General features: G+C 40.1%; 1 protein-coding gene across 10 annotated transcripts in view; it reads left to right on the forward strand.

The window, feature by feature from the left end:
• Positions 1–19,519, forward strand: part of Hr3 (Hormone receptor 3) — a 171,419-nt gene that overhangs the window by 128,487 nt on the left and 23,413 nt on the right. For all 10 annotated transcript variants that reach the window (XM_046622479.2, XM_046622473.2, XM_046622480.2 and 7 more), the window contains 3 exons: positions 1,645–1,872; positions 17,928–18,087; positions 18,758–18,981. In XM_046622479.2, coding sequence (XP_046478435.1) covers positions 1,645–1,872; positions 17,928–18,087; positions 18,758–18,981 — 612 coding nt within the window. The remainder of the gene's footprint in view (positions 1–1,644; positions 1,873–17,927; positions 18,088–18,757; positions 18,982–19,519) is intronic.

Here is a 19,519-nt window from a genome sequence, read left to right on the forward strand (position 1 = left end):
GATCACTGAGTGTCCGCAAAGTAAACTACATGATATAAAATGATCGTTCGATGCTCATTGGTTATCAAATATTTAGCTGCGGCAGATTTATCGAATATTTTATACAGCTTCATACACTGTTCCTGCAGTATACATGTACGTATAATAACCATTTGTCGAGTCGGTGAATTAATATTTCGCGGGGGAAAATTACTGCGAAGCTGATTACATTTTTTGTTTACGTTTGCAAATGAATTTAGTAAGGTCATCGCACCGAAGGTCTAATCTACAGTGAAAGTGCCTGAAATACTAACAAACTTTGTATCGTAATGTAAAAATAAGCGATAATTATTCGCGACATGTATATAAATATATATATACGCATTATTCGGGATTAATCCAACCCGCCCGATTCAAAAGTTTATAGTCAAGAAAAGATGACGTTTAAAAAATGTTCAGCAATGTTATTTGCACCAATGACAGTAAGCGTGAATGGAATTGAATTAGAGTAAACTCGAATTACACAAGCAAAGATATCGACAATTCGGATAAAGATTTTATCATTATAACGTTCAAAATGATTAAATGCTGGCGTTTTTGAGATCCCATTCTAAGAAATTTCTCAAATTCATTTCTATCGTACAATAGAGTCGTTGTTTCATCAGTGTTCATCATCATTGGTGCCAAAAAAAGGTGCTGAAACTCTTTTAAACGATTCTCATCTGTTTTCATATATCACTAATTTCAGAATCACGTAAAAAAAAAAAAAAAAAAATTTTGCTTTCTACGAATCGTCGTAGAATACACATTCTAATCTACACGTTGTATGTGCAGACTTACAACTATAATCTCTCACGTGCTAATAAAACTATGAAAAAAGCTATCGTCAAATCTAAATATAGAATATGTTATGTTTGATATTATGCGTGCAATGATGCGTGTAAATGTAGCAAGTTTCAACGGCGTTCACCCGTCGCAATCCACGCACACATGCACATTTTAATTTTTCTTCGTGCATTGGATTGAAGCGTACAAACACACGCACCGTGTGTTAAAAAAAATCATATCCTTCGGCTAACTATTTTGTTTAATCGAATTCGCCGACATGATTACATATTTACGTACTTGAAACGCTCGTTCAGTCCTGCGAGAATGAATTAGAAGAAGCTATTATCTCTTAAATTATATTTTTATTTCTAGAAAGCTTCGAGACTATCAACGTGTGTTAAAACTCCCGTCAAATTGCGATCGAACGGCGCAGTTAACTCGATAGAAAATGAATTCCAAGTGATTTCACATGATTTCCTTTCCACGACATCGATTTAACCGATTCGTTGAGCTTCAAAGTTACCACCACAGACCATGTCCAACATGTCACTATATACTCTACTTCAATTTTTCACCTGGGTGAATCCTCCGTGTTTCGATACCAATTTGCGTGGACTCGTAGCGCGAGTTCACACTTCAGGATCCTTAATTGTTTCAACCATTTGGTACCAGTTTCGCAAGATCGCCTGAATGCCTACATTTTATTTCAATTCCTTTTCTTTTTACTGATTTTAATCTGTTAATCCAGAAATTCGATGCCATTGGATATGCAGACACTGATTGCTACACTTACGATTATGGACTTTACTAACGTGCTCGTTCTATCAATTTTTGCAGCCCAAATCGAGATTATCCCGTGCAAAGTGTGCGGCGACAAAAGCAGCGGGGTCCATTACGGTGTGATCACGTGCGAGGGATGCAAGGGTTTCTTTCGGAGGTCGCAGTCGTCGGTGGTGAACTATCAGTGCCCGAGGAACAAAAATTGTGTCGTCGATCGCGTCAACCGAAACCGATGCCAGTATTGTCGATTGCAGAAATGCCTTCGACTAGGCATGTCGAGAGACGGTGAGTACAAAAAACACATTCGTCGCTTACTTTCTGTGCCTTTACCTGCCTACAAACCGAGCGCAAAATTTCTATTTGTCGTCTGAAACTTTTTTTCTTAACTTGGTAATACAGTAAAAAATGTTTCAATCAACCGAAAAATTTTTGTGAAGAAGATTCGAATAATTGGATTTCGAAAGTGATTTAATTGAAAAAAAAAAAAAAAAAATTAATAAAGCGCGGGTTTTTTAGGATCTGCTATCACTTAAACCACTTTGAAAAAAATCAACACCAAGAGCTGGCGTTAAAATTGATCGTCTTGAAATGGAACAATTATACCTGCTTCAGATTTCAAGTCTTTAAGTCACTCAGAATGCGACGGTTGTGTTTACTCGCGAGCATAAAACGAAGCAGCCTTAAAAGAACCCCGTTAAAATTTTACTTATCGTTAGCGTGCCGCAAATCTCGCGAACTCTACGTAACTTCAGGTATACCTGTCCATACATACATACATACGTATATATACGATGTTCACCGTTGATGCGTGAAAACGAACTTTCGAGAAGAACTGCTCATGCATATACACCTATACCCACTACAAGGTTCGGTGATTCATTTATCGCATTTTCGGTTAAACGGACTGTTGACTTCTTTTCAAGTCAGATTTTCAACTGCTTGGAACATGAGAAATGATTTCTGGGCAATGCCCTCGGCTGCCAAAATTTCAAACTTTGAATCCGAAAAAGAAACACCGACTGTATAACAGTTGTACCAAATAATTATGACTACTACAATTACTATAATGATAATAATATGCAATAATAATATACGTAGGAGTCAGAACGCGCAGTGCAGTCTGCACAGCTCTGAAACAAAAGTAATTTATTGCGAAACCACCTGCAACCAGGAGGGGGAAAAAAAAAGTTGGACTTAAATAGTTACGAACAATAATGATAACCAATTAAATTAAGTATACGGGCGACTTAACGCGAGATGTTGGAATAATACCGTAGAATGAGATGGAAGCAACGACGATATTATAATGCGGTTGCATTTTTCTTTGAACGATAAACCTCAACCCCAGGACAATTATTATTTTAATACTCCGATGATTTGATGCAATCGTTCAACTTTTGGATTTTCATTTTTTTTTTTTTTTCCTTTCTATTTTCAAAAGATGAAGAAATTCTTTTCATATCGTGACTGAAATTGATTTTGCAGTGAAACGCGCTTTCCAATAACCGTTTGCACAGATATTTAGATACTTTTTTACGGAAACGGCGATTTTGAATTAATTGTAAATACGGATGACATTCGCCGAACACATTTCTCGTAACTTTACAATATTAAATGTTGACGTGTAATACGAAATAAATTGCTTATATTTTCTCATCGCAATTTTTCACCAAAGAATCTCGATCCGTTGCAGAATCCTCGCGCGAAATAAGATATCTACTTTACGAAGTTATGCCGGGAAAATTGCGCAGAAAAACATTCATCACCGGAGGGGTTGCCATTGAATAGACAAAAATCGATTCGTTTGCTTGCCGACTGCTGTGCCGAGGCACTGCAATGGCTTATCAATTCGCATCCAAGCAATTCCTTGGAATAATAATTGTAGCGGAATTGCCGGAGATGATAAATAGCGAGTGTCATGCAGGCCGGAATTTCATTTCAAGAAACAAAATATTTCACTTACTTACACCTGGGCGAATATACTTGAATTTAACGTATGAAGCTGTTATCGGCGGATGGACTTTTGTAATTTTAATCCACGGATTTTATTGTCAATTTTTCAAAATTCAATTCCATCGACTTCGCTTTCACTTGACAGAGCTTGATTTAAATTTTTTTTTTTTCCGATATAATTTTTGTAAGAACCTTATTTGGAAAAAAATTTGGTAAAAAACGTTATGGCATTATATTTCCATTATAAAATTGCAATTTCATCGTCTTCGCAATTCGTTTGAAATGTACAAGCTAAAGAAATCAATGACACTTTTGTATTCCGGCTAAAAGGTTGTTTTTATCGAGTATTAATGCAACGACTTGACGATGCAATTTTCCGCAAAAGAAATATAGCCCATTCCTTCGAAACTATTATAAATTTTCATTGCCACGGCGGTTTCAGTCACACAATTAATTCTAGTTCTCTTTGATACCCAGCGCCGTCCGCATCAACGAAAAGCAACGGTTAAACGGCTCGAGACTCTAACCGCTCTTTTATCTTATGGCATACCTCGTGATCTTCTCAGCAGTACTTGTAATTCCTCCTTCTTGCGACGAAACGAAATAGGAATTACAGATAAAAGGGAAGAGAACGGAATTATGCAAAAAATATGCCAAGGTAAAAGAAACACAAACAAATAAATAAATAAAACGACAACAACAAATACGGAAATTGTCGCGCGGATTCGAAAGACGGCAAAACACACGTTGTATGCCGTTTCTTTTACGCCCGTTCATCCGTTCGCTGCTCGCTATGCGATGACTGTTTAGTCATCCGAACACAGGTGACTGAACTTGACTTAACCTAGAGTAACCCCCTAATTCCAAGAGCCAACGACTTCTGCCAGTCCGAAACTTCCCGGGTATATAATAAGTCGCATATATACGCACGAACGCACGTCACGAGGCGTGTAACAGCTGTTTGTCAAGATTCCTGATTTTTGCCAATGCCTTTTTTTCCCCCGCTTAATCGTTCCGATCTTTCCGCGTTCTTTTCCTCTCGTTTTTTTTTTTTTTTTACCTTCCTTTGCTCTCACTATTTTGTTTGCCTTTCTTTTTTTTTTTTTTTTATTTATATCTTTCTTTTTACCGCACCACCTCGGCAAAGTTTGCCAAATCTTAAATAAACCTCCCGTCTGTGTTATCTTCGCACGTTTAATTTATGTCACCTAACGACGACTCTTCGTCGGTGGTTCGTAGTCGTTGAATACATCGTGCATGGCACACGCGCCATAAATACGTACGAATAAACCTTCCTGGCGCTCTCTGGAGAATGCACGAATTAAGGACACTGATATATCAGTCTGCGTAACGATTAACCGTTAAGGCAGTGCGAAAATCACGAGATTATTGAAATTAGTGTTCGGAAGTCGAATTTTTATGGAAATTAATGGGAAATTAGATCTACATATGTAGAAGGAGAGTAAAAAGAATGAAAATAAAAATAATTAAATTTGATTGATTTGTGTCCCCCTCGTCGAAGTTTTTTCTCTTCTACTCACGAAGAAACATAGTGAGAGAAATCTTGGAAATAACAGAGAATTTTTAAATTTTGGGGAATTTGGAATAAACGGACACTTTCAGCCGTGACCGAAAAAATTTGCCTCAAAAGTATCTGACAAGTATGATGGAAATGAAATTGATTCAGTTTCAGCGAACTTAAGGTCTCGTAACTGTTTCCTAAGTTTTCGAATGACGTCCAATAAACGTCGAAATCCGTGTTCAATGCATTTCAGAATTCATTGTACTCGATTGTATTGTATCTACAATAGCTAGAGACTTTCAAAAGCCGGATCTTATTGTCATATCTTGTAGAAAGTTCTTTACTCTGAATAGCTTAACACACTAACATAACCTGCAATCGAATTAACAGTTACATTTTAAACCTTCAAAAAAAAAAAAAGAAAAAAACCGCGTCACTTTGGCGATACATGGCCATTCGTTCGTTTCCATGTCCACAACGATCATCGATTGCTAACAATAAATTATGCCGATCTACGAAATTCAAAACGCCCGGTTGTTCACTGAAAAAAATTTCGTTTGCTACAAAGTTCCCGAAAAACAGTTACCGTAGCAGTAACGGTTTGAAAATTATTTGAAAATAGACATAAAAATATAATGCGAGTGGCGATAATCGAAAAGAATAGTGTCGCATACTAGATTTTTCAGTTAGAGGACATTACAACTAGAAATTTCTCTCCGACAATCGGTTCATATTGCCGCGATTATTTTACGAGCCTAAGAAACTCAAGTTTTGTCGTATTTAAAAGGGACGCGGTGCGACTGAATCTCATTTATCTTATTCAGCGTACGAATACGCTTTCGCTTAGCCAGTATGTTTAGTAATAGCGGTTTGATTAGCGCAATGATTAGCATGAGGCTCGTTCGCGGTGCGTAACCTTATTATTCGTTTTAATGATTTTTCCGTCAGTGCCATTAATCACTGACGCGTAAACACTAACCGAATACGTCTTCGCGTAGAAATTATAATTCACTCGCCTCTGTGCGATAGTCGCGTGTCCATTTCTTCAATCTGAAAGAGACGAGACTGCAGTGTTAAATGAGGGTAAAGAAAAATTCCGTACGATGACTACTTGAGACTTTGTTTTCATAAAGAGATACGCGATCGGTGAGATGATAATCGCTCGGAATATTTTTAAACAAATTCTTCAAACAGTCTGCGGAAATATTGAACCATTTTTCTTGCATCAAAAATTCAAGAACGGTGTTGAAATTTTTTTTGTAACAAGTTTAAAAATCAATTGGATTCTATGAAAATTTTTGTACCGATTGACGTGGCAGGATTTCACAGGTACCTTAGATTCGATCGTCGTTGGTAAAAAACAGGGTGGCCACACACTTGGAAAACCTGAAAATCCTGGAAATATCAAGGAATTTAAAAGGGGTCATTGGCGGGGAATTTTTATTTACCTTATTTTATTAACATACCAGAAATGAGAAGATGTCACGGAATACTGGGTCTTAAGGCTTGCAAACCTGAAAATGTTATGGTATTTTTATTTCAAAAACTTGTGGTTAGCCTGTAAAGTCCGCACACGGTACATTATTCAGCGTAAAATGAGAGGACTGCAAATTCTCTTCGTTTCCCAGAAGCACCAAGTCGGTTTTTATTAAAGGAGTAGCCAATGCGAACTCAAACTGCAGCGGTACGAGTTGACTAATTAGATGTTGCAAATGGGAAAACCCAGTCTTCGAGTAAAAATATTAGTTTCTTCGTGGAAGAAATAGTTGTCTTAATTATTTCATAAACAAAAAGTTGGATAAAAAAAAAAAAAAAACAGACGGGGAGAGGCATAGAACTGACGTAAAAGTAAGCAGAAGGTTCACGAGTTTCGTCGAAGCTGATTTTTCGAATATAAAATCTGCCAATCAATACGATGTTTGAAAAATTCTAATCGATTTATCATAAATTTCTTTAAATTAGATCACCATGTTTTTTTGAAATCCGTCATTACCATATAATAGAATAATTATTCAAGCTAGCCCCTAAACGAACTGTGAATAATAAAAAAGAGGCTTCGCACGCAACCCGAGCGGTATTAAAACAGCCAGGAAGCGAGCTGGATAGCGGTTTGAACGATAAAAGAAATCTTTGTATTTTTCTCACGCAAGAATCTCCTCGGCGGCGGTCGCGTCGTGCGGCATAGCCTGTGTGCGTGTATAAATGAAATATCACGCGAACCACATGAACTCATTTTTTGGAAGGAAAATGAAACGTAAATTTTCACCCGTTTGTTACGTTCACCCGTACAGCTATAATCCGATCACTTCTTTCCCAGCAATATGGTGCGGGCATCCAGAATACATACGCGTATAAGTTACATCCGGAAATTCACGAGCCGGCAAATTGCGCAATGCCGGAAACACTCTTATCGAATAACATCCTCCGCGTTTTCCACTCTCGGAAACAAAGGAAATACCTTTAAGAGAAACAAGACGGGGATATCAGGTTTGAATAACACTGCGATTTATAACCGACGTGCAAATATGGTTTTTGCAGGTTTCTTTTTCACGACTATCAGTCCGTCGCGATCGATAGATACCAGAACTTCTGCTGTACTGTAAAGTAACCATCGTACCATTGGATGAAGACATTTTTCCCCCTTACTGCCGCATACTCGACTATTTTATGTATCTTGTAAAATTTCTCACTCATCTTAACTCTCAGAAAGAATTCGAGTACAAAATTATATCACGCAATACGTAAGTATGTTTCAATTATAATTTCGAAACGTGTTCTTTCCTGCACGATTCTAACAGTTACAGTCTCCTGCAATGTCTACAGGAAGTGGACGACGTACTGTAATATACAAAACGTTAAGCAAAAAGTTGGCCATGTCATGAACCACGTTTATTTGAGTTGCATTGAGCTAGGTTAGTTCGATTTCCAGCATTCTCTGCAATATAGTTATAATCGACGTTCTCGAATTTCATAAAATCTTCAGCAGGCCTTTCAAACTTCTAATCAAGTTAACTTTTCACCTATAATAGATTGAATGGTAGAACTTTTCGAAGCGCAAAGATATGTTGTGGTTTTTTTTTTTTTTTTTTTGCTTCGCGAACACAGTGTGGAAAATTTCTTCGTGAAATCTGAACCGTTCCATAATAATATCCGCTCCTTGGAAAAAGGTGTACGTTATACATCGTATATATCGGTAGGGAAAAAGGTCAGCGGCGAACGACGACGTGGCTTTCATAGCTACCAACACCGTACATCCACCTACCTCTCTGTTCCTTGTGAGAGACACGAATGTCTGAAATCAATCACGGAATATCAATAGTCAGAAGTAGACTCACCCAACGCGTTATGTTATGAACCGACAAAGTGAATCCACCAGGTGAAAGACACCGTCGGCAGGAAAAAAAATTGAGTACAAGTTTCAGGAAAGTCACAGAGACACGATTAATGGTTAATTGATGGGGCAGATCGATCGATTATTCGCTGAAACACTAAAAACCACGAGGATAAGAACTACAATTTACTCATAATTTCTACAGTCGACGTTGGACGTCGTCAGTTTTTTTTACACATTCGGAGATCAGGCGAATTCTTAGGCGAATGCTTTCGGGATTAATTTCCTAGAGTAACGATCTCAAATAAACTCCGTGAATCATAATGTATCATCGATATCCGAACAGAGTCCCAGAATTTCCTTTTCGCTTATCAGACACCCACTTGTTTCGCATACGCAGATAAGCGGTTAATCAGTTATTCGGGCTCGTATTTGTCTAATCGTGCAATTGTGGAAAAAAATTGTACGTACAACACGCGTGCGCAAGTGGAATGTACAGGTATGCACATTGATACCAAACTCATTACACATGGGTACAACCTGCGTGGAGGTTTAACGCCTTTCCACCTACGTGGAAAGGCGCAACCGTAAAGACTTTCGAAGCTATAGAACGCCATTAGCCCTGGCACGCGCACCACTCGGGGTGCACGACCTTTTATCACCGCTTCCCCCTCTCGATTCGGCTCCCGCTTCACCCCACGTCTTCCACTATCAGCGAAACAACTTGACGACGACGCGACGACACTCGACGATCTATTCCTCAATCCGTGTCTGCACGAAGAGGAGGTTTTCCTCCGAGAAGGATGTAAGATTACTCATACGCCGAGAGAAATTTTTAGTTCCGGTTACCGCTCGGTCCTTAACTATTTTCATTTTTTACCACAATTGAAAAATATAGTTCTAGGTAGAAAATGATAATTAGTTTTCTAGCTGTTAACGGATAGTTTGGATCCGTTACTATTATTTCTCATTACGATCACTGTTACTATATTTTCTTGTAACTGTTGCGAAAATTTAATGCTTGTGCAACAATAAATTGACTTTAAAGCCTTATTTAACTGAAAAAGTAGAGTAAACCTCAGGAACTGATTTTGCGTTGCAATTACCAAAAAAGGATCGACGATAGCGCAAAATGTTTACGCGTACCTCATTTTTCGTAATTCCAACAATATTCAAACAGTTTTTTTAACGACACCTGTTTTGCTGAATTTTTCTAGTTAGTATAACAAATGAAATTTTTCTCAGTATACGGATGCGCAATTTATCTACTGATCCTATACTTCGGTTCATTGTTCTTTCGATTAATCGATCAATCGCATAGCTCTTAAAAATACCCACGTGTGGTTGACGGTTGTACGAAGGCGATTCTGTTGTACGACTGGTGTGTTTTCGAAGGTCTAGAATGTCGCCCAAAATAGGTCTCCAAAAGTCCATACAAAGAAACTACAAGATGCCATTAATGCAACTATCTTTTTTCTGAATATGAATGACGACATTTCTTAGACTGCGATTGATATGCGATATTTCACCTCGCAATTGGCCGAAAACTGCAGAATTTCTGCGAAAGCTTTACCTTGTAACGACTGTATAAATCTGTATTCATGCACTGCGAGATTTGGTGTGATCGCAGAGATAAATTTTCGCATACATTTTTCATAATAATCCAAGAATCTTCCTGTTAGGAAATTTTGGAGTTTAATTTTGAAATTCAAGTTTTCAATTTATCGCTACATGTTGAGGGGACGCGATTATTGTTTTTTCACAATTTTAACCGTTTGCGACACGCTCCATTCATTCTCAACTCTGTTGCAAATCCAACAATATTACTATTTACTGTATTGTCAAGAGTTTCTTTAAAGAATCATATCGATGTCTTTCGATGACAGATCACCCTACGATGATTTACACTTATATGCTTATGATTTGCCTTGCATTCGACGACGAGTGTAATTCTCCATTTCCCTCTTACGCAGTTACGTGTCACACACACACGCGTGTGCGTTAGGTGCGTAACGCTCAGCTTACGTATCTGATACCCAAAAGCTCACAAATTGGCTGACTAGGGCTTCTTGCGACACCTTACGAAACCGATTCGCTTCTTCGAGCTCCGAGTCCTTTGATTGGGAGAAGAATCGTAAACGCGAGGGAGGAAGTAAAGGGATTTCAATATCCCTGCACCGACGCGCACCTTCGTATTTGCTCTTTACTCTTACTTCGAATTCAGTTCGGCATAACATTTGTATTTTTCACATTGCGCCATTGGTTACATAAATATAGTCGTATATTGAAGTGCTTTTAGTAATTGTCGGACAATTTTGCAACCAAACCGTCAGCGATACTTCAAATTTCGGGATAAAGTTTGAAACGAACAAGGTACCTTGGGAAGGGTGGCAATGACTGATCGTGAGTCACTATTAGTTATAAACAAGATTTAACAAGCCGTATAATATGCTACGAACAAGTCTTGTCTCACTTTATTCCGTCGTTCCTTTACATTTCCACCATTCCCAACCTTACCATTCCGTCGTTATTTTCTTCTACCATTCCCACCCTACTCCGCCACTCCCAACCTCACCGTTTCATCGTTCTTCTCTCTTTCCACCATTCTTCTCGGCCCGCTCAAATTTGAATTGCAACGACAAAATGTCAACCAGCCGTGCGTGCGTTGGAGGAGTGATTCGATGCTCCGGCAGGGCTTCGCCCCCAGATTATGACGGAGTGTTCTGCGATCCCCGTCTCCCTCGGCGTGTCTCGTTTCGTCTCGTCTCGTCTCGTCTGGTCTCTCACCCTTTCCGTTACATTTTGCTGTCGATCATTTTACCGCGAACAACAAATTGGCAGTAAAGAATTTCCGCGGCGAAGAAGAGGCCGGAGGGCGTTGACAGTTAACAACGCTTGGATAAAAATCTAGCGCTCGTTCCTCTTTCCCCTCCTACGATCAACCAAGTCAAAGTCCTCGTCGACCCCTCGAGTGTAGCAGCTACAATATAACAATGTTACACATTATGAATACATGTATATATATTTGCACAGTTCCTTGAACCCGAATCGGTAGCGACATCTTTACGCGCTAATCTGCAACCGCTTCGCCGAATTGCGATACCTACTCGACTACCGTTCGCCGTACATATTACACTTGAACTAATAGCGTGACGCGGGCGTGATTCGCAATTCCCAATTGTTTTCATCACAGCTTAAATTATCCCGCAGAAACTTCTACGTGTGCAGCAGGACGTCTTCGTTCATTCCGGAATTTTGTTGCGAAAAAGAGGGCGAGAAATGCAACGAAAAATCCGCCTTTTCACTTCCTCGTTTTCCAAAATTCGTCGGCTATCGCACGTATTTTCATCAACCCTTGCGCCAACGAACATCTTCGTCACGTGTCAGTGCAGCGCAGGCAACAGCGGAACGAAACTTATTGGTGCTGACCCGACATTTGGGCTTCGTTTGTGCGGTGCTTGCACAAAAAATTATAATCCAAAACGCCCATCTTGTTTCATGGACGTGAATTTTTTACTGTAGCGCCGTGCCTTCAAGATTCTCTAATGCGTTTGGTGTATCGCAAGAAAACCAAAAAACGGTTGTTCTCTAATTTACGTTCCTCTGTTGCTCTCCCTGCTCCATCTTATACTCGTCGATCAATGCACTTTTAGTTCGGTGTGATTTCATTGCTGTAGAAGGAGAAGAAGAACCGCTGCTGCTTATCAGTGGCTACACCCTACATCGCGAAAGACCGAAGTTTCCGCAGCATTTGTATACTGTTACTGCAGCGAGTTATTACCGCAAGCCTCAACTCTTTTCACTTCCGCAAACTCCGCGATAAGACGCGCGTCCCCCTCGTTGCGTAGGTGTGTGCGCTCACGTGTGTTATACATAAGTACGTTTCATTTGCTCTTACGCCGCTGGCCTCGCCGATTTCCTTAAAAACAACCGCTTAGCGCTGCGACACGATCGTTTCGTTGTACAAGTGAAGCTCGTCATTCTTTGATGGCGCAGGGGAATTGCGTGGAAAGTCTGAAAACTAAATGCTCCCTTCCAGCTCCGTGTTAAGTTTGTTCGTGACTGTTCTCCAGTTCTATATACTCCCTGTGAAAAAGTCGACTTGAGGCAACGACAGGCCAAGAAAAGAACCGCAACTTCCATCGACCGTATCATGGATGTGAATGTTCTCGTTTTTTTAGACCTGTACCCTAATCTAAAGTCATTTTCAGAGCCTGACTTTGGTGATCGGTAATTTTCGACTCTTCTTTTTGCCGGAGCGCGCAGCGCTCAGTGATATGTACATACCTGTCTGTTACTTGTATAAACAGTACTCGGTAGTTATCCCCTTACCTTAAGGAAGTAACGCAACTACCCACTTGGTCATAAAAACATTTGCCCGTGGTTTGACCTAAGTAGTACTTAATCTGGCAACGTCGCTTTTCATTGATTGTGTGCGCGTTTATATGTGTGTCAAATATGCCGTCGACAGCTCATCAGCGGTATCAGTGAATTTCTTTTAAGCGCCAGTTCGATATGCCTAAAGAAAAGAAGCCAAGATTTTATTGGAAAGGTAAAATATGTCGTGTAATCAAAAAACGAAGAATTATAAAAAATGTAATAGCCTGCACGAGCTGTCACATACGTTGAAATTTCAAAATGCGTGCTCATAACCTCGAATATGCGACGTTGCAATATTTTTAGCGAGGGTCCGAAAATTCGCTATTAGTACTTTTTATTGTTTTCCATTATTCCTATCATAAGTCACCTTTGAATATTTTTAAGCCGGATAAATGATTCTGAGTATTTCATCTCTCTGCTGTTTACATTTCATTCTGATCTATCCATCAATTACGGAGATATAAGGAATAATGTGCAGCTAACTCCGTCATTTCTCATAAGAGGCCATGTTGAAGTGGCTTGTAAAGATATAAAAAGAATTACAAATATCTCGCGTAAAAACCCACCTCGGATCATAAAAGTTTATATGAGTTCTTTTTACATTATAATCGAACATTCTGCCAAGTTTGGTATTTTTCTGTCCATCGATTCTATTTCCTGCGTTACTTCCTTAACTACAGAGAACACACACTCTGTAACTACAGAGTTACAGAGGAAAAATAATAATAATAATAATGGTGAAATTAAGACATCCACGATAAACATTCTTTCGCTCTGTGATCCAATCATAATTTCAGTGGCAAATTCGGGATTCTCTCTATGATATCGCTTTGGACACAAAAATTTTACGATATGAAGAAGAATTCAACATCCGGACACGAGATACATTTTCAAGCGTGGTATTTGCGGAAATTGCCCCCCGCGATTGGTACCGCATATGCACATTGCACGTATCGAACATGCATCTCTTGATTTGATTTGAAAACTTGACGCAATGAAAATTTTTCGCAAAGAGATCTGAGCTCAGGGTGAAAAAATGCATTTTTTTTTTTTACAACATCTGCAGTCGGACGAATCAGCGACGGGAAACTCGTCTGCGTGCAACGGAATTACGAGCCGCCGCGGATGGCTTTGGCAATTCGGCCTACATTGAGCGCGATTCGTATGCGAATTAATCGGGACGAATGAGCTTTCGCCCCCGCCCCTGCATCGCATAGCTGCGGCAATCACGACTCCAGCTTGGCGTCGCGACGACTCGCAACACACGCTGAACGTTGATAAACTACGTACATATGTACGATACGCTCCGCGTTACACGCGCTATATATAGCTCCTGAAAGTACATGCATCGCCGGCCGACCGGCGTGGATACGCATGGTTACGCATTGTACTCTGTATGCATGTATCATTTATGATCAAACATTAACACGCTCAGGTATGAGGTGGGGGCGGGTTGTACGCGGGAAGGTTCGTTTCTGCTTGTCGCGCTGAGGAAAATATTGATGAGAAAAAGAGAAAAGAAAAACAACCGAAAAAGCTAGTTTCGGTGATTTGCGTCAGCTACACCATACCTGCACCAAAATACCGAAGTGTATCCGAACACCGAAATTACGAAGAGAATGATTAAGATAATTGGTCAAATTAACGGACCTTTGTTAATTACTTGAATTTGACTGATGAGTTACGTCGAGACACTCGATATTTCGTTCTTCGTTATAGCTATCAGAATTCACATTTTTTCCGGTTAACACGATTTTGTTTTTCAATCTTGGTTTTTACCGAGTTAACGGTGTTTTCGGCACGTACCGAATATATATAGATTGGAAAATTCTTGTCGAAAATTTGTATCGAATCTTCCACACCGAACAGACTTAGTGCTGACCTGTGAAAGAACTCGTTGCAGGAATCGAAGGTTGAAATGCTGCAAACATATTACGGTTGCACGAAAAGATTTTCTATGCCTGCGGTTAAGCCTTGACGCGTCTATGCAAATAAATACTTATTGCAACAAATTTATTCCAATAAATTATCGAAGAGTTATTTTCCCGTAGTGACGAAAAATGAATTACGGATACGTGTTCCCTTTGCAAGACATATGGACACAAAACGGAGGTAAACGTGTTTTTAAAGATTATAATCACCGTAAAGAATTTTCAAAAACGCATAACTATATCTTATAGAATTTTAAAAAGTAAATTCCAAGTATTATAAAAAAGTCACGTTATAAAGAAAGGTAATCGAGTATATAAGGATACTAAAATATTGAATTGTCAGAATTCTCATTTTCTAGATTTTGATATTCTGAATTTTGACATCAAAGATACGGAAATAAATTTTCGCGTATTTAAAAATTCAACACCGCGACCCTTCCATTTTCTGACGTTTCGACGATTCTACCCCAAATCGCAACCCGTACCAAATGCAAATATACATTTTACGAGTATAATACACAATGCAAACTCCTCCCCACAACGATACCACGTTACGCGAAGCATCCCCCAGGCATTATAGGCATACGTTACAGGCAACCACACACGTACACCTTTACAGGTACGCTGACGCTGCTCACATCTCACCCCGGTTCTTCCTAGCGGCGTCTCTCTCGAGAACGCTCGCGGTCGATCACCCCTCGTTCCCCCCTCCCCCTCCCCCTCCCCCTCCCCCCTCCCACCATCCGCGTCGAGCGATACGCCGACGTCGAATGACGTCACAGCCGTGCCCCCCACCCCTCCTCGTCTTGGGCATCGTCCGCGCCGCTGTAGCGGCGTGACGTATGCGGCGAGATAGGGTGTGACGTCACGGGCGGGGACTTCCGCCAGCTCGGCCATACCGACTGTTCCGCATTCCCCCACGGCCGTTCCCGGCTCTCTCGGATCTCTCCCGACGGCGAAGTAAAACGACGCGGTGACTTCACCCTGCAGCAGCCGAGATCCTGTTACCGGTCGCACGCGGCAACTGTACGACGCAAAAACGATCCTCGCCCTTTTTTTTAAAAACTTCTCAAATGTCACCTAAGTTAACGTTGCGAGTGAAGAGGTTTTTTTTTTGGTACGAAAAATAAAAAAAGGTTAGATTTTACGGTCTCGAAATTTTAGTTCAACGGTTGTATATGGAGGAAAGTTATTTTTAAAAATAACGTCATTCGTCAGGCACGTAATTCGAACGGTAATCGCTAATGTTGACCAATTGATAAGATCGCCTGTATATTAATGTGTATGAATTATAATGCAAAATTCAATGCACCTGACAATGATGTGATTGGGGACTTCTTGACAATTGAACAGCTGAGTTCATCGATAATTTTATTTTATGTAGGGGAAATCAGCGTGAAGTGGGGCACTTGAGAAACGAAAATGATTATAATGGTTATTCGAATAATATTTTTATACTCCTATTTACATACAATAATCGTCAAAAATATTCCGCTTTCTCGGCTCGTGAAAAAAATTCGTGATGATGTATATATATATAGTAAATATTCAAATTTGACCTGAATAAACGATAATTCACGTGTCTTTATTTTATACTAATCAACTGCTTGTTCAAAGAAAGTAGCAAGTTGAATTGAATTTTCTATTATTTATTTTCTTTCAAGTTATTGATACGAATGAATCGATCATTTCATAGAGGAGCTTTCTAATTTGTCAATGAAAAATGTCCGTTTTCAAAGCCATCTCACAAATTCGAGATAACGAATACCGATTCAATTTGAAAGCTAATAATAATAATACTGATATCGATAAAAAAAATTAATTCAAAGTCTCTCATGTATTTTTATTTCCGATGGAAAGCACATGCAAATATGAAACGCCCGCGTATATGAACAATTCATTGTAACCTACTACCGAAGCTGATCGATGAGGAGCAGTTTCTACACAAGTAGCGTGGACCATCCATCGTGGTTGAGGAAGTAGCCGGACGGTTTGATTTATTTCTTAAATTCTGACAGTACGAAAGTGAACGGGAGGGAAAATGGGGTACAATTAGTTTGCATCTACCAATACGATTATCATGTGTTTTATCGTTTGACAAGATATTACAATTCTCTGGTTAGTCTGTAATCAACCGTACTAAACTTTCACATCGTGAAAATAATCTTTCTGGGTCAATTTCGGCATATTTAAACTCAATTAATCCTCGTGCATCTGATTCTTGTACACAGCGTAGTCCAACGCAAATAGACAACTCGTGTTGTTTATGCGCATACCTATATTATATACATGACGTATAGGCGTGTAAATGTATTTTCTCATTCATAAACGAATCAATAATTTTTCAATTATCATTCAGTAGACACTAAATTATTGGAAATGATCTGTGCAAATTAAGCTAAAGAGAATTTTATGTAGGAGAGTAATAACCGAGTCACATTGAATATAAAAAGTTTTAATAACCGTATACAATGCTACAAATACATCAAGTTCTTAAGACATCTTTTTATCTCACCCTACTCCACCGTTCTTCTCTTGTTCCACTGTTCCTACCGGCCCATGCAACTTGTCGTAACACTGCCTAATAAGCTCGACTTCATTTTAAGTTTTGTCATAAGTTACATTCCAACTGATTGTGAGTATAATGAGATGATGTCATCTTATAATGCTCATGGATTCTCTGTAACTTCTTGCGCGCTAACTTCCTGCTTCGTTCGCCTTTTGATTGGGAGGGCCGAGACAACCACGCTTCCAATTCCAAGGGTTCGGATGCCAATACGTTGGGTGTGCTACATGCTGTAATAATATATAGTTTGCACGGACTCGGCAATAATAACTGTAACCACGACTCTTTGTTTACCGCAACGTCCGTCTCAGCAGCGGGATTCGGCTCCCACTTTTCTCCGTTTCCGACGCTACCCGATCGGCCGATCCGACCGGATCAAAATCTGGCCTCGAAGGCATCTTATGGCATGAGCGGAGAACGGAACTACCGTTTTCTTTACTCACGACTCGCGCTGCTCACTATCCCACGACTTGGATATTTCACGCCGATTTCGTGACGTGCAAAATTTATACAATAAACGACAAACTAAACACTCCTCAATGAGCAGACTCTCTATTGACCTTTTCTTGGAATCGCGTTATAAAATTATAATTACCGATGAACGATCGACGCCGAATTAACAACGCAATAATCAAATTATGTCATTTCTGTTTTCAGCCGTGAAATTTGGACGCATGTCAAAGAAGCAGAGAGAGCGGGTTGAGGAGGAGGTCGAGTATCACAGACAACAGTTGAGGTTAGCCGAAACGGCGCCCGACAGCAGCGGCTTTGAATCCCAGACGCCGAGCAGTTCGGATCAGCCTTCCTACAATGGCGGGTTTGTACATTACATCCAAATGCATGGGGTATACTTCCTACGGATGATTAAGTGAAAATTTGCTGGTATCGATGACCATCTACTGATTCGTGGTCGGAAATAATCGGTACACCGACTTTCACGAGCTCCAAGGGTGACCAAAACGGCAAAAGAGCCAGGGAATACTCTGCCTAACGTCCCGCCAGACCTTAAAATTATAAGAGGAATACACGTGAAAAAGTAGGGCAAGAGGGAACGAACCCAGATTTATGGTTACGCGAAAGTGCATTCCACCCCTACTGATCGGAACGCGTGACGAGCAGTCGTTCAATGAAACTTTACCCAGTAGTGGAAAAATGTTCTCCCAGCATGTTTCTACCTGCACCCGATATTACTCGGCACAGATTTCTATATCCCCGCTAACACCATTTTCGAGTTCGTAAACTGCGCTAGCACTTTCGTTCCTCTCTATATAATACGTTGAGTGTTTTTTCTCGCACTTCGTGTAGGGGTGAAAAAAATTGAAGCCCGTAGACGCGGTGGAAAAAAAGTAGCCAAATGGGGGGGGATATTTTCTTTTCAACGTCCGACATAAAAAAAAAAAAATGCTACAAATCATTGACGAGGAATTGCCAAGACTCTCGGCTCCGTTCGTAACAAATAATGAAGGTACGATGGTGTTTATCCTCAGCTATCCATACGGCGGCAGCGAGTACACGTCCCCAGTTTCGGGAACCGGAGGACCAGGGTATTACGGCCATCCGGCTATGACCAGCTACAACGAGAACAACGACTATGCCGATAGCACGACGCCTTACGACCATCGGCCGACGCAGACGCAAGTCGACCACGTTACCCCAGACACGCCGTCCGTAACGGCGACTGGAGGAGTCTTGTCGAGCGGCATCCCCACCGGTAAGCTTGAGTTACGATTATCAAAAGTCCGTTCTTCAATTGCGGACGCAACAATTATTCATAATTTTATAGGTATAAACTTAGGTCGATGATCAGGCCTCACCTCTCGCGAATCAACTCTCCGAGATGTGCACCACCGATTTCCTTCCTTCTGTGATACTTGATGCAGTACATCAAAAAAGATCAGACATGTTTTTGTTTTGTACCAGTCCAGCCTTTCACCTGTAAAGCTTACCCGATAAACGTAAGGGATGTAAACCCTGAAAGTAACAAGCACTGTATATATTATCCTTTTTTTGATAGTGAATAATTTCACTGTCGAGCAATCTAGAAAAGTTTTTTTTTGGGACAAACTTCCGGAATGTCTTTTACACCTTGAATGAAAGAATTGGCTCATTGGAAAAATACGTGTCTAACGTTTTTTCATGCACTTCAACATATTAGAGAATGATGGAAATCGATGCGATACCTGTCAGAGAAAGATTATAATGGTTCAATTAATCACGCACTGATAAAACTACCGGACTGCCTTCGAGGG

This window comes from Neodiprion pinetum, chromosome 4, assembly GCF_021155775.2.
Source record: "Neodiprion pinetum isolate iyNeoPine1 chromosome 4, iyNeoPine1.2, whole genome shotgun sequence".
NCBI lineage: Eukaryota > Metazoa > Arthropoda > Insecta > Hymenoptera > Diprionidae > Neodiprion > Neodiprion pinetum.